The sequence below is a fragment of the Kogia breviceps genome, chromosome 18, assembly GCF_026419965.1.
Source record: "Kogia breviceps isolate mKogBre1 chromosome 18, mKogBre1 haplotype 1, whole genome shotgun sequence".
NCBI lineage: Eukaryota > Metazoa > Chordata > Mammalia > Artiodactyla > Physeteridae > Kogia > Kogia breviceps.
In genome coordinates, this window is record NC_081327.1 from 8,485,609 (window position 1) to 8,501,238 (window position 15,630).

The window sequence follows — 15,630 nt, forward strand, 5'->3', positions numbered from 1 at the left end:
TCACGATCCTTGTAAACTTTTCACTTATATATATCTTATTTTGCTAAATGTCTTACTCTCCCAACTACAAAGTGAGCTCCATGAGGGTACGGATTTTTGTCTTCTATAATCACTGCACCTAGAATTGCGTAGGCGCTCAAGAAATATTTGTTTGAATGATGAATGAAGCACTGTTTGTGGAATGACCTTGAGAACTCCAGCAGGATGTTAAGCTACAAATTTCGCAGTGTAGACTTAACTCCATCATCCTACCTTCCAGCTAGAACCCGTGTTCTAGGTTCATTCCTGCCTCCATGCATTTCCTTAAAGTCATGCCTGTGCTAGGATCACCCCTTTCCAGCCAAGAAGCTCTCCCTCTGATCTCCCTCCCCGCGTGCCAGCCGTGACGTGTGTGGACACGGGTCCCGCCAGGTAGGGTTGGAAGATTGATGAGTTGCTATGGCTACTGCACCCGCCTGGGGCGTAATATCCCCAGGGTGCCCCGCCCCTACGGGTAGTGGTTAGCTGACCGCAAGCAGCCCCGCGCAGGGGCGGGTATAAGGGGCTGCAAACCCGGTTTTGTTACGCTCCCCCCAACCCACGCAGTTGTCATGGAAACGAACCGCTTCCCTCCAGCACCGTCTCCCTCCCCTTCCCTGAAGAGAGATACAGGCATAGTTAGAGGGCTGGGTGGGCTGGAAGACGGTCCGAAAGGCTAGGAAGCCATTCGGTCCCATCACTCTCCAAGGTCTCTCCCTCATCCTCCAAGGATTGCTACGCCTGCGCAGAGACGGAGTCCGGGTACCAAAGCTAGCGGGGAGAGAAAGGCGCGCATGCGTGCGAGGGTTTTGAGCGTGCGCTCTCGTGGCATCAGGGAGCGAGGGGAACGATCGCTGCGCTAACCTTGCGCCTGCGCAACTGCGGCCCGCTTACGGAGGCCGGTGGAGGGCAATTCTGCGCTTGCGCTCTGGCGGGAGGAGTGAAACCCAAGAGGTTCGGGCGTTGGGGGACCGTCTGGCGCTAGGTGCGCCTGCGCCTTGGCTCGCGGGGCGGCCGGGGGCGGGGCCCAGAAGGGGAGGGAGAAAGCCGGCAGGGGGAGGGAAGAGGCCGCAGAAGCCCGAGTCTTGACCGACGGGCAGGCGGGGGCTGCGGCGGCGCCGGTGAGTGACCCGCGGCCCAACCCGGTCCCCACCCTCTGCGACCCTCACTCTTCCCGGAGTCTCCCGTAGCCCCCGTTGGCCCCTCCTAATCCCGGACCCTCATAACCCTCAGGGCTCCCCTTGATTCGTGGCAATCCCCAAAGCCCCCACAATCCCCGCAAACCCTAATGCCTAATATTTTATTCTTCCAGTTTCTCCACTGTCCTAGGAGCCCCCAATTCACCATTATTTCTGGACTGCTCCTCTAAGGACCACTTCTCTTATTGGTCTTACAGACGTCCCATTGCCCCGGAACCCCCAGAGCGCTCCTCTGCTCCAGATCCCCCCTTTCCTGCTGCATCTCCTCTTCAACATCTCCTTATCCCCATCACCCTTGTGCTTCTTTGACCCCCGAGATACCCCATTCTCCTTCCATTTCCCATCCTCCTATGCCCCCAATTCTCCTCTAACTCCCGCAGACACCCCCTCTTCCGCTTTTCCTCATTTCCCTCCACTCCTCCATACCCATACCCAATTAACATCAACTCCATGGCCTGGCACTTTGCGCCGTGCCAGGCACAAGATGAGCGCTCAGCCGGTGTCATCTATTAGGCACTCTGACGGACTCCCGCTGCTCGTCGCCTCCGTCCACCCTTCGCCCCCACCCCTATCCCCGGGGACATAGGAGACGGTATCGGGGCGGCCGGGGTGGGGCGGGCGGCGCAGGGCCGCTGAACCCCTGCCAGCGCCGTGCGCCCTGTGCCCGCAGCGCCGGCGCCCCCCATGCGCCAGGCGGCCGGACGGCGGCGTCGGGGGGCGCCATGGCCTCGGCGGCGGCGGGCGAAGCGGAAGAGACCACCCGGCTGCGCAAGCCGCGCTTCTCGTTCGAAGAGAACCAGATCCTGATCCGTGAGGTGCGCGCCCACTACCCGCAGCTCTACGGCGCTCAGAGCCGTCGGGTGAGCGTGGCCGAGCGGCGGCGTGTGTGGGACGGCATCGCCGCCAAGATCAACGGCATCACCAGCTGGAAGCGCACTGGCCAGGAGGTGCAGAAGCGCTGGAACGACTTCAAGCGCCGCACCAAGGAGAAGCTGGCGCGCGTGCCGCACTCCACACAGGGCACCGGGCCTGCCGCCGAGGACGCCTTCTCCGCCGAGGAGGAGACCATTTTTGCCATCCTGGGGCCGGGTGTGGCGGGGCCAGGAGCTGGTGCAGGGGCAGAGCAGCCCTCCGCGGCCGCCTCTTCACAGCCAGCGGCCCCAAGCGCCTGCGCCCAACGCTGTGGGTTGTCTGAGGACCGCAGGGAGGACCGACGGGCAGGTGAGTTCCTTCAGCATCACCTTAGCAAAAGCGAACAGAAATTTTACTTTGTACCTGGAGCTGTTCCAGGCTCTTTATATGGTTCATCAGATCCTCACTATAGCTGTGGGAAGGGGGATACTGGTACAATCCCCATTTTACACCTGTGGAGACTGAGGCTCAGAAAAGTGTAGTAATGGTCAGAGTCGGGAATGGAACCCAGAACCAGGAGGCTTGGCTCCAGAGTCCACACATGGGATCATCAGCTCACCCAGGATTTCATTAAACTGTAGTGTAGGGGGAGTGACTCTGAAGGCAGATAGTCTGGGCTCCAGTTACAACTTTGCCACTCAACTGTGTCATTTGGGATAAGTTATTGCACATCAGATTCTGCATCTGTAAAATGGGGATTAAAAATGGTCCCCACCTCAAAGGGTTGCTGGGAAGATTAAATGAGTTAATATGTGTAATTTGCTTGGTACATTACCTCCTTGCTAGCTATTGACATAATTACCAGTGCTGTGAAGCACGAACTGTTTCACCATTTTATAAATCAAAGACTCAGGGAGGTTTGGAAGTTTTCCCAAGGTCATGCCCTGAGTAGAGGAGCTGAGGAGAGTGGAGTACAAAACTTCCCACTCAGCCTTGACTCTGGATGATTATTTCTTCTACAGCTATTCTCCAGGCAACTGCCCCGAGCTGGACAGTGTTGGGGACAGAGATGTGACTGAGACATCCTCAGGCCTTCCCTTCTGGGGCTCACAGTCCACTGGGGGAGACAGACCCATGCATAGACAGTGATGACTCAAAGCAGGCAGGGCTGGGCTGTGAGAGTCCCTAGGGGACATCTGATCCAGAGTGGGAAGTCAAGGAGGGCTTCCTGGAGGAGGAGCCATCAGAGCCGAGATGCAAAGAGTGAGGATGAAGAAGAGATGGGAAAGTGTTCCTGGAGAACAGCATGTACAGTGCCTTGGAGACAAGAAAACTTGGCCAGTTTAGGAAACTGAGAGATGCTGCCCAGTTAGGGGAGGGGAGGAAGGGAAAGTGGAAAGATTAAAGAAAGGACATGTTTTGAGATGAGATCAGAGAGGTCAGCAAAGGCCAAACCTTGCAGGGCCTTTAGGCTGAGATAAGGAGTTCAGTTTTATCCTAAGTACTATGGGGAGCCCTACAAGGGTTTAGAGAAAGAGGGGGCACATGATCCAACAAGGCAGCTCAGGATCATGTAATTTCTGAGAGGTTCATTCACCCACCCAGGGTCACACAGCAAGTAAGTAAGTAGAAGGGTTGGAACTTGAATATAGGTTGTGTCCAACTCACCGTCCATGCACTTAACCAGTGACTAGATGGCCTGATATATACCATATATATACATACATATATATGTAAATATGTAAGTAGTTGACATATATATAAACAATTAATATTGACTACGAGTTATTGGGTGTGCCAGAATTGGATCACATGTGGTTTAAAATAAAAGTCAGGACTTTGGATTTTACCTTGAGGACATTTGTGAGGCATGAAAGTGTCTTAAGCCAGAGAAAGACATAATCACTTGGGACCCTTGTACTCAATATGAATCAAACCTCATTGTTTCTACCTGTGAAATGGCCCCATTGAACCAGGGCAGAGATGGCAAACTTATTACTTCAAAAGCTGTACAACCCCTTATTCATTCATTCAACAGATATTTATTGAGCGCGTATTCTGAGGCAGACACCATGGTAGGTGCTGGGAATACTCTGAAGAAAGACAGTTTTCCTTCCCTTATGGAGCTGACATTCTAGTTATGGGAGACAGACCACAAGCAAGTAATCCCCCAAAGCAGATTATACAAAGAGGTGATAAGAACTAAAAGAAGTAAAACAAAGCATGTTAAGAGGTTAGTGAGTGATGGAAAGGGGGCCTCTGTAGAGAGGGGAAATTTGAGCAGAGGACCTGAATAGAGAGACTGAGCCAAGTAGATATCTGGGGGAAGAGTACTGCAGCTGGAGGAAACAGCAGGTGCAAAGGCCCTGAGGCAGGTATGTGCTTAAAGTGTCCTTGATTAGAATCTCACACAGAGATTACCCACTGTGTAAAACTCTTAAAAGAGGAACTGCTCTGATTGAAGGACAGGAACAGGGCCTGGGGCAGCCTGAGGCATCTTTGTTGACACTGGAAGGAGAGATAAGAGCCATTTATCTTGTGACCTAATATTTGAATGAAAGAACAATAAAAACCACATTGAGACGTTATTATATGCCAGGTACTGGCCTATGCCCTGGCCCATGGTAATTCAATTAATGCCTGTAACGGCCCTCAGGGAGATATTCTGTTACAGGTTTACTTGGTCCTATGTTCACACACATCCATTTACAGGTGGGGAAACTTGAGGCCCAAAGGTTGCGAATAACTATGATTTTAACTCTCACAGTGGTCCGTACATGACGCCTGTGAGCCCTGTGGCCATGAAGGCTGGGCCCCTTTTCTGTTCTTTTTACTCGGTAGACTAGAAAAGTCATATATATCTCCAAGTGGCTGGAATTCTCATTCTCTTATGAAGAAGACTCGCCACCGTCAAGCCCACAGCCCCAGCCCAAGGAATGGTTAAAAGCATAGGCTCCAGAACCTGCCTGGGTTCAAAATCCTCTTCTCCCATTCACCAGCTCTGTGACACCTCTTTGGGCCTCAAGTCACCTCATCTGTAAAATGGGCTAATACTGATAGCACCTACCCCAGAGACTGGCTCGGAGGACTGGGTGAAATAACATAGGAGAACTTAGCCACTGCGCCCGGGGTGGGCCAGGAAAGTGTCCAACTACCGTTAGCTCTGGTTATTGTGTCTCTGCCAGCCTCTCCTACTTGCCCAGGCCAGCTGGCCCAAAGAGTCTGGAGCCCCAGCCTTCGAGCCTGGGGGTGTGTGGGGGGTAGTGATCCTGGTAGAGGGAACAACATACGCACTGAGGCAAGGAAGAAAAATAGAAAGGAGTAAAAGCTGAGGCCTTGTAGCCCTAGAGAGAGGCCTGGACTGTCCCCCGTGGGTGCTAGGGAGCTGCGGGAAGGTTGTTGCCGGGACCTTGGGCCTGGTGCTCGATCAGTACTGACTCCCAGGAAGCCACAGTTCTTTTCTCATTAAAGACAGAATTTTGTGCTGGACATTGTTGTAGGCGCTGGGTAAACAGCAGTGCACAAAACAAAGCCCTGCCTGATGGAGCTGACATAAGGAGGAGGAGACAGACCACAAACACAGAGCGATCCCATGCCAGGTGGAGATAAGTGCTATAAAAGAAATCAGGTAGGGCTAGGAGAGAGAAAAGGACAGAGCTGTTTCAGAAGGAGGGTCAAGGAAGGTCTCTCCAAGGAGGCCGTGTTTGAGCAGAAGCCCGAGGAGGTGAGGAAGGGAGCCAAGCAGGTGTCTGGGGAAAGATCTTTCCAGGCTGAAGGAACAGAAAGTGCAAAGGCCCTGAGGCAGGGGCGGGCCTAAAGTGTATGAGGACCCAGGACTTCCCTGGTGGTCCAGTGGTTAAGACTCTATGCTTCCAACGCAGGGGGCTCAGGTTTGATCCCTGATCGGGGAACTAAGATCCCACATGCCTCCCGGCGTGGCCAAAATTTTTTAAAAAAAAGAGTATGAGGACCTGCAGGGAGGCCAGTTTGGCTGGAGTCAAGTGAAGGAAAGAGAGAGAGAGAGAAAGAGTGGGAGAAGAGGTTAGGGAAGCAACGGAGGCACATCGTGGGAACCTTGAAAACTTTGCTTTTACTGTGGGTGAGATAATAGCCACAGGAGGCTTTTGAGCAGAGAAGGACATCTCACTTGTATTTTTTTTAACACCTTTATTAAGGTAGAATTCTCATATACAACCCACCCATTTAAAGCATACAATTCAGTGGCTTTTAGTATATTCATAGAGCTGCACAACTATCACTACAATCAATTATAGAACATTTTCATCGCTCCAAAAAGAAACCCTGTACCTCTTAGCCATCAACCCCCCGCCTCGTTCCCCCATCTCTGCCCAGCCCTAGGCAACCACTAATCTACTTTCTGTCTCTGTAAGATTTGCCTATTTTGGACATTTCATGTAAATGGATCATATGACATGTGGTCCTTTGTGAGTAGCTACTTTCCAGTAGCATAACTGTGGTGTATTTTAGTTGGACCCCTGAAGCTGCTGGTGGAGAACAGACTCTAAGGGGTGGGGGTGTGGGCTGGGAGCCCAGTGAATAGTCCAGGTTGGGAGGTGGTGGTGGTTGGACCAGGGTGGGGGCCGTGGAGGAGGACAGATGTTGGGTTAGTTTGAAGGCAGAGCCAACGGTATTTGTACACGAGTGGTGTCTTGGGAGAGAAGAAGAGTGCGTTTTTGTCCCCAGCAGCTAGAAGGATGGAGCTGCCATCATCTGAGATGGGGTGGCTGAGGGAGGAGCAGGTTGGGGGAGGACCAGGAGCTCAGCTCCGGGCAAGGGGGTTGGAGGCATTATAGGACGGGATTATTGGAGGGGATATGCCGAGTACACAGCTGGAGGGAGAGGCTCAGGCTGGGCCCGGAAATCTGGGCGCCTCTGCACGCAGACTCTTCAAGTCCGTGAGCGGGAATGAGATCCCAGGTGAGAGGAGGCGGAGGAAGCCCCGCAGGCTTGGGGTTAAACTGGCACAGACCAGAGTTGAGACTGAAATCCCGCCATCTGATTGGAGAGAGCCCCCGACTCCCCGCCTCCAGAAGTTCCCCCCTCTCCTACTCCAGCCACCCAACCTCTTTTCCAGGCCCTCCTTCCCTGGGGCCTCCGCAGGATCCAGCAGTACTGCCTGAGGCGGGGGGGGGGGTTTCTGGATGGTTCAGAGTCTTGTAGCATATTGGCTTTTACACTGAATGAGATAAGAGCTGCCTGGCTCGGCAGGGGACCTCCAGGACCCTGTTCCAGTAAGGCTGGTATCGGCCACCAGATTATTGTTAAATATATTGTCTCTCTCCCCTGGGTCATGGGGCTTCTGCTCCAAGGCATGACCTGACTTAGGTTTGGAAAGGATGCCTTTGGGTCCAGGGTGGGTGGGAGGTGGGAAAGGGAAATCATGACAGCGTTAGGGGTCCCCCACATCTTACCTACATCTCTCTCTCCACAGATACACCAGCCCACAGCAAGGGGGGCTCTAGGAGCCCGGAGCCTTGGGCCAGACCCTCCTGCAATCCTCAGGAAGGGGGCTGCCAGGCACCCAAGGAGCGTGAGTCCCCGCCCCCTCCGGCCCTGCAGACCGTCCAGCTGCCCCGCCTGGCCTTGTCTCCACCCCCCCCAGCCCCTCCGCTGCCACCACCCCCCGAGCCACCGCAGCAGGTCCAACTGGCACCCTCGCCCTCCAGCTCCCCCTCCCCTCCACTGCCTCCACCCTCGGCCCCAGACCCCTCCCTGGACTTCCTGCGGGCGCAGCAGGAGACTGCCAACGCCATCCGGGAGCTGGCCGGCACCCTTCGCCAGGGACTGGCCCAACTGAGCGAGGCCCTCAGCGCCCTACTGCCCCTTCTGCCCGGAACCCCCGCTGACCCACTGCCCCCGCCCCCTCCCCCACCTCCACCGCCCAGGCCTGTCTTGTCCCCCACCTCCCCCAAGGTGGAGGTCACCCCAGAGCCTGTGTCCGTGGTGGCTGCTGTCGTGGACGGGGCTGTGGTGGCAGCCAGGGGGGTGATCATTACTCCTAGGAGCGAGGAGGGGGCCCCCCGGCTCCCCCCAGCCCCACTCACGCCCCATGACTCCCCGCCACACAAAAGGAGGAAAAGTTTCCCTACAAGGAAGAGGCGGGGGCGGTGGAAATCTCCATGACATCTGCTGTGGGGTTCAAGCTTGTTGGCGCACCTTCTGCCTGCACCTCTTCCCCCCAGCTTAGCCCAGCGGAGGAGGGCAATGCACTTACCCCATCCCAGCTGCACCCCGGCTCCCTGCTGCGGGGCACGAGCACCCCACTCCTTGTACTAGTTAGTGCCTGATTCTGGGGGGCCTCCTTGATGGGCCCCCCAGCCCTTTTCCAGTACAGCGCTGTCTGCCTGGCTGCTTTCCTTAACCCTGACTTCTAAGCCATGGATTTTATGTTATTTATTATTGCCCTTCGTGGGTTGCGAGGGAACCTGCACATCCCCCGTCCCCTAACAAAACTCCTGGCCTTGACTTGAAGACAACTGACCCACTTCCCCTCCCCAGACTTTGGAGGGGGTGGGAGTTTCAAGACAAGTCAGAATATGGATGAAGAGGCTACTGCAGTCTGTACCCTTGGGGCGGGTGGAGTTCGCACCGGTGTAGGTTGAGCCTCACGTTGCAGTCTCTGACCTCCAGAGCTCAACCCCCTCCGTGCTCCTCAGTGGTAACAAAATATCAATAAAGTTATTTTTAATATAATTACTTGGGGCTCTGTCTGAGACAGGCCTGAAGTTCCAATACGTACACCTGCCTCGTCCCTCCATGGGCAGGTGACACCCCCTTGAAGTTTTAGAGGCTGGTGGTTTTCCAGACTTTTTTTTTTTCTTAAAGCCATCAGGTCCTGTGTTCAAATCTTATTCCTTCTTTTTCATCCTTCAGATACCACCCTAAATGTCATCTCTGGGAGGACATCCTGGATTCCTTCCCCTGGGCTAGGGTGGGTCTGCTTCTTAGATTCTCTCTCAGCATCCTGTGGTCACTAAATGAACACATGCCTTTATCTATTTAAAGCCTGCTTCCCGTATAGTTTCATGAAGGGAGGAGCTGGTTCTCTTTTTTACTCCCAAACTGGCTGCAGAGTCTGGTAGCAAAGTAGCTAATAGCCATCACCCTGGACTCAGACCTGGCTCGACCCCTGGTGCTGCCCTGGCCAGCTGTGTAACTACGGGCCTCCACTGTCCTCATCTGTAATACGGGCATAAAGATTTAGGTGCCTTTGCTGCCTAGAACTACATTCTCTTCATCCCTCAGGTCACAGCTCAAATATCACCTCCTCGGGAAAGCCTCTCCTGAACCCCCCCTCCCTTTCTTGCAGCAAGTCATGAAAGAAAGGCAGTTAAGTAATCATTTGAGTAAATTTAAATTGAATGTCCTTCCATCACCAGGATGAGCCTTGTCTGGTCAAGGCCTGAGCCTATCTTAGTCACTGCTGTGTCCTCAGCATTGCCCAACACAGAAGCAAGGTTGAATCTTTGAAGTAATGGGAGCTTAGAAACAACTTTCATTTATGGTTCTCCTTTTCTGGGTCAGGTGCCATGCTAAGCATTTATTTGCACGTTTGCATTTTAACCTGAAGGTACCCGATGAAAAGCAGATTTTAGGGGATCTCCATTTTTTCCTGAGAACTTTAGGGACTTGCCCTAAATTTGTCAGGGGCCAATCCAGTCCACCTGAAGCCAGCCTCCGGCCAGAACTCCTGACTCCAACTAGTGTTTACTAAAGAATGGCCCAAAGACAATTTTAGGCGATATATGGATGGATGGCCTTTTTAAAGGTTCTGTGGTTATATGTGTATGTAGTTTTATTTTGTAAAAATGTACCTAGTACATAAAACCCATGATCATGCACATAATACTGCTTAGGATGAGGCAAAAGTAAATAGCGTTTTATTCACAGGAGTCAACTTCAAGGAAAATATTAATAATACAGGTGGTAAACAAAATGGTGAAGCTGAGACTGAAATTTGGGTAACATAAAATCAGACCTGCTATGGTTGCAGTGGGATGAGGGAGAGTGGGGGCAGGCATTCCCTGATTAGTTTGAAAACTACTAATGAATGCAACCCTGGCAAGTCATTCAAATATTTTTGAGCGCTTAACACAGACCCAGGCCTAGAGAGAGGAAGAGGCTGATGTGGGTTAGAAGCTGGAGACCTGTCTCTCCTCCACATGACCCCTCTCCAAGCCTGTCCTGCTTGGGGGGTATTCCATCGCCAGGAAGAAAAAAACATGGAGGTCCCAAAGCCTGCTTGGGCCTATCAGGTAGTAAGCACCCAAGGTTGGAGAAAGGTGGTCTCGCTCTCGCTCTCCCCAGAAATTACTCTGGCTTCCTTTCCGCCCCCCCAAATTGGTGAGCCCTAGAGGGTGAGGACCCTCTCACCCGGTGCTCGGAAAGATCCCCCAGAAATTGAGGCGAGGCGGGGGTGGGGGGGCGGGTATGGACAGCCAGCGGTAATCGGGAAGGCCTCCCCCAGCCTCATAGACAGCGGAAGTGCGTCAGTTTGTTCGCCCCGCAGAGCATTTTGGGAATTGTAGTGAAGTTGGGGTGAGGGGGGCGGAGAAACTGACAGTGTAACCCCTTGGAGACCAGAGCGCGCCCGCAGAGCTGGAACAGAGGGACGTTCGACCACTCCCTTTAGCAGATAAAGCAACTGAGACTGAGACCGTCAGTCCTCTCCTTTCTCCGGCTTTCGCTGGCCCCAGTCAGAGGTTTATATCCAAGATCCTGGGCAAGCAAAGTGCCAAGTGGACAGTCCTGCCCAACACTAAATTGCCAGCTTCCCTTCACTCCCCCACCCGAAAACGTCCAATTAAGGCCTCTCCGCCCCGCCCCAGGAGCTGCTGCCTTCGTAACCGGTCATTGGCCCACCTTTGAAGGGCGGGGAACTGAGCCTCAGAGAAGGCAAGACTTGTCTAAAGCTGCAAAGCTAGTCGGAGCAGAAACTGGCCGCCCGGAAGCCTGTCCACCCCCTACACTTTCTGAATCCGTGGTGGCTCTCACCATTCATATCACATCCCCGCCCCCAACCCTTGTGCTCGAGCTGCTCGGAGCCAGTCAAACTCCCTGACCCCCGGCGAGGAGGGGTACAGGCTGCGCAGCGGAAAGGCGGTGAGCCCCTACCCTCCCCGGCAGCTGGCGGGGCCCTTTAAGAAACGGCCCCGGAGGGACTACGTTTCCCAGAAGGCTTTGCCGGCGCGTTATGTAACTTTCCCTGCGTAGCGGCCTCTGGGGCAGAAGGAGGTGGAGGCGGTGGCGGCGGCGGCGGCGGTGGCGGCGGCAGTGGCAGTTGCAGCGGCGGTGGCGGGAGCGGCGGGAGCCCGAGGCGGCGGCGCCCGCGGCCTATCGCGGGGCCCGAGCTGTGCGCCGCGGCCCGGAGCTCGGACCCGGCGGGAGCACCGACGTGCCTCTGCCTGCCTTTGAGGAGGCGGGAGTGAGGAAAAAGGCTTAGGGCCCAGGGGGCGGGGAAGGGGGGCCGGGCCTGGATCCGCGGGGAGGCCGAGCCAGAGGCCCGACCGTGGCTCGCGCGGTCCCGGGGACACGAATCGAACGTCGGCGGCGCGGATCGAACGTCGGCGGCGGGTGGAACGCGGGGCCCCGGAGGCGCGCGTGCGGGGGCTATGGCGTCCGTGCAGGCTTCCCGCCGCCAGTGGTGCTACCTGTGCGACCTGCCCAAGATGCCGTGGGCCATGGTGTGGGACTTCAGTGAGGCCGTGTGCCGCGGCTGCGTGAACTTCGAGGGCGCGGATCGCATCGAGCTGCTCATCGATGCCGCCCGGCAGCTCAAGCGAAGCCACGTGCTCCCCGAGGGCCGCTCGCCGGGGCCCCCGGCCCTCAAGCACCCGGCCACTAAGGACCTGGCAGCCGCCGCTGCACAGGGGCCTCAGTTGCCGCCTCCACAGGCCCAGCCCCAGCCGTCGGGGACAGGCGGCGCTGTCTCAGGCCAGGACCGCTATGACAGGGCCACATCGTCGGGCCGCCTCCCCTTGCCCTCGCCCGCCCTGGAGTACACCCTGGGGTCCCGCCTGGCCAATGGACTGGGCCGCGAGGAGGCTGTGGCGGAGGGGGCGCGAAGGGCCCTGCTTGGCTCCATGCCCGGCTTGGTGCCCCCCGGGCTGCTGGCAGCTGCGGTGTCTGGCCTGGGAAGCCGAGGTCTGACGCTGGCACCCGGCTTGAGTCCTGCCCGTCCAGCCTTCGGCTCCGATTTCGAGAAGGAGAAGCAGCAGAGGAATGCGGACTGTCTGGCAGAATTGAACGAGGCCATGAGGGGCCGGGCAGAGGAATGGCACGGGCGCCCCAAAGCCGTGCGGGAACAGCTGCTGGCGCTGTCTGCCTGCGCCCCTTTCAATGTCCGTTTCAAGAAGGATCACGGGCTGGTGGGACGGGTGTTCGCCTTCGATGCTACTGCCCGCCCTCCAGGCTACGAGTTCGAGCTGAAGCTCTTCACCGAATACCCCTGTGGTTCTGGCAACGTGTATGCTGGAGTCCTGGCCGTGGCTCGCCAGATGTTTCATGATGCTCTGCGGGAGCCGGGCAAGGCGCTGGCCTCATCAGGCTTCAAGTACCTCGAATATGAACGCCGACACGGCTCAGGGGAATGGCGCCAGCTAGGGGAGCTGTTAACCGACGGTGTCCGCACCTTCCGCGAGCCAGCTCCCGCCGAGGCCCTGCCCCAACAGTATCCAGAGCCAGCCCCTGCAGCTCTTTGTGGCCCCCCGCCACGAGCCCCATCCAGGAATCTGGCCCCCACGCCACGCCGTCGCAAGGCGTCCCCTGAGCCGGAGGGCGAGGCGTCTGGGAAGATGACCGCCGAGGAGCTGCAGCAGCGGCACTGGGCGGCCCCCGGCGGCCCGTTCTCCGCCGACACCCCTGGTGTGCCCTCGCCCATCGCCGCCCTGAAGAACGTGGCCGAGGCCCTTGGCCACTCCCCCAAGGACCCTGCTGGGGCTGCGGGCCCTGTGCGTGCAGGGGGCGCCAGCCCCGCAGCCTCCTCCGCGGCGCAGCCTCCAGCCCAGCATCGTCTAGTGGCCCGAAACGGTGAGGCGGAAGTTAGCCCCACAGCAGGGGCGGAAGCTGTTAGCGGGGGTGGTAGCGGCACCGGGGCGACCCCTGGGGCCCCCCTGTGCTGTACCCTATGCCGGGAGCGGCTGGAAGACACCCACTTCGTCCAGTGCCCCTCAGTGCCCGGACACAAGTTTTGCTTTCCCTGCTCACGGGAGTTCATCAAGGCACAGGGTCCTGCCGGGGAGGTGTACTGCCCCAGTGGAGACAAGTGCCCGCTAGTGGGCTCCTCTGTCCCCTGGGCCTTCATGCAAGGCGAGATCGCCACCATCCTTGCTGGAGACATCAAGGTTAAGAAAGAACGGGACCCCTAGGCCACCACTGCCACCAGTCTACTGCCCATCCGCCCCCCCTTGCCACCCACCGCCGCTGCGGATAAATTATTCCCACCCAGCCCAGTGTCTCCCCCGCCTGTGTACATACCCCCTTCCTTATCCCAGATGGGTCCCCTCCTTATCCCAGATGGGTCCCCTGGGGTAGATGCATTGAGGGTGGGGGGAACAAACTTGTGGCTTCTGTCCGAGGGGGTGTTTGGGGTCCCTTGACCCCTCCGGTTACCCTCTCCCCTCCTTGGCTTGGCTTTGCTGCTGCTTGTAGTTGGAGGAGAGGTGTCCCCGACCCTCCTTGAGAAGGGGCCTCCTGAAATCTCGCTCTTTATAAACGAAGCAAAAGCATTTTATTGCCCCCCCCTCCCCTACCCCGTCTCCCTCCTTCAATAAACCGAAAGATGGGTTTTTTCCTTCTTGGTCCCTTAGTTGCGTGAGATGCTGCGCCCCCTTTGGGACCGAACTGATCCTGCAGGGAAAAGGACGTTGCCTTGTAGCCTCCAGGTGGCGCCCTTCACTCAGGTGGGCCGCCCCCCCCACCCCGGCTGTTTTTATAAATGTTGGCCAACTAGTCAAGCGTTCTAGCCATCAGCCCGTTTTCCAGATGACAGAACTAAGGCTCAGAGAGGGGATGGCTCTTGCGAGGGAGCCACAGCCAAGCTCGGGAACTAGCCTTCCCTTCTGGCCCCATCCCCTGTATCTCCCCCGAAGGTGGAGGACTCAGTGCCACCGAGGGGGAGGGTCAAGGGGCATCCAGAGGCTTCCCAGAAGGGACGGGCCGCGAGTTCTTGCTAGGCAGGGAGAGAATTAGGCCAGATTGCTAGAGGGACTGCCTGAGGAAAGAGGAAATTTACCTCATGAAGTACACTAACAGGTTCCCTGGAAACAAGGTGACTGCTTCTCGCCTCTGGTGGTGCCCTGAACTGCGCGCCCATCTCTGGAGACCAGCCTCAACGGCGGCCGCCCTAAGACACCGTGACTGGCCGGGTGAAAGGCGCTCCCCCCGCGGTCGCCTCTGATGTGCGCGGCCTTGTCCCGCACCTGTGCCGGCGGGCTGATAATTAACCAGGACTTCCTGCTCGCTGGCGTCAGGGGGCGGGGCCTGAGCGGGATGTGGCAAAGCAGGGGTTAAGGGGAGGGGGAGGCCCCAAGAGCCAGCCCCCACCCCAGCGGCCTCCCCTGCGACCCTGAGGTGGAGATTTCGTGAAGGGGGCAAAGCCGGGCGCAAAGGCCAGCGGATGGACAGAGAGATGAGGAATGACGGTGTGTCCTGCCACCGCACAGCCCTGTCACACGGCTGTGAGACCCTAGGTTGCCCCAGGTCTCAGGAACCCAGACGTTAATATCACCTAAATCAGGAAGACCTTAACGTCCTGACCCATCTTGGTTATCCAGGTGTCCCTCCCACACATCTCGCAGACCTCCATGTCCCAACTCCCAAATATTAGGGGCTCTGGGGCTTGGTCCTCCAGATCTGGAGGACCCTCAGTTCTTGGACTGAGGAGTCCCTTCCCCCAGCCACCGGGTCTCAGGTGTTCTGTCACCCCTGGCACTGCCAGCCTGGGCTCTGGGCAGGGCTGGGAAAACCACCCCTGATTAAATATACCAGGCGATAAGCCAGGAGCAAGGGAGACGCTGGATGGAGCGCCATGCCTGGGCACCCCTCCTGGGCAATCTTGTGGCCTCTCCTGACCCAGTTCTGCAGACCCAAGTACTGGGTAGCTCCCCCTCCCCCATTCTCAGAGCTAGAGGCCTCCAGACACGGGGGCGCTGTGCCCCAGTGGGGGCTAAAGAGCTGTGGAGGACACCTGGTCCTTTAAGAACAGCTGGTGGGTGGGTAGGGGCCAGAGGAGTCACCCCCAGCCTGGCTGGTGTGTATTCTAGATAGAGGTTGGGTTAACTATTAACAGAGCCGGCAGCCTGAACTGTGTGGGTGTAGGGGCCTGGATCAGCCCCTCTTCATTCAGTGCCAGGCTGGGGCCAGAGTGGAGGGGTTCTGGATTGATCTGGGGGATCAGTGAGTAGGTGAAGAGGCTTCGTGAGAGGAGAGACAGAGACACAGAGGGAGACCCAGGGAAAGATGGAGACGACAGAGATGGGGAGGGAGATGCAAGGAGACCAGCTCACTGAGAGAGAGAAGACAGAGATCCAGAGAGAGGAAA

The 15,630-nt window shown here is 56.9% G+C and overlaps 2 protein-coding genes across 2 annotated transcripts; both read left to right on the forward strand.

Annotated features, from left to right (window-relative positions):
- The first annotated feature begins 1,086 nt into the window (after window positions 1-1,086).
- MYPOP (Myb related transcription factor, partner of profilin) lies at window positions 1,087-8,783 on the forward strand. The gene is made up of 3 exons (XM_067018547.1): window positions 1,087-1,139; window positions 1,888-2,438; window positions 7,522-8,783. The coding sequence occupies exons 2-3, from the start codon at window positions 1,940-1,942 to the stop codon at window positions 8,211-8,213; spliced, it is 1,191 nt and encodes a 396-aa protein (XP_066874648.1). The 5' UTR covers window positions 1,087-1,139; window positions 1,888-1,939; the 3' UTR covers window positions 8,214-8,783.
- A 2,537-nt stretch (window positions 8,784-11,320) lies between these two features.
- On the forward strand, window positions 11,321-13,884 carry IRF2BP1 (interferon regulatory factor 2 binding protein 1). The gene has a single exon (XM_059045230.2). The coding sequence runs from the start codon at window positions 11,702-11,704 to the stop codon at window positions 13,454-13,456; it is 1,755 nt and encodes a 584-aa protein (XP_058901213.1). The 5' UTR covers window positions 11,321-11,701; the 3' UTR covers window positions 13,457-13,884.
- Window positions 13,885-15,630: the final 1,746 nt, after the last annotated feature.

What these genes read in the sequence shown, in the direction of transcription:
- MYPOP (XM_067018547.1), top strand. Translation starts at nt 1,940, where the DNA reads ATGGCCTCGGCGGCGGCGGGCGAAGCGGAAGAGACCACCCGGCTGCGC. An exon ending in CAGGGAGGACCGACGGGCAG is followed by an intron (nt 2,439 to 7,521) that starts GTGAGTTCCTTC and finishes CTCTCTCCACAG; the next exon opens with ATACACCAGCCCACAGCAAG.
- IRF2BP1 (XM_059045230.2), top strand. Translation starts at nt 11,702, where the DNA reads ATGGCGTCCGTGCAGGCTTCCCGCCGCCAGTGGTGCTACCTGTGCGAC.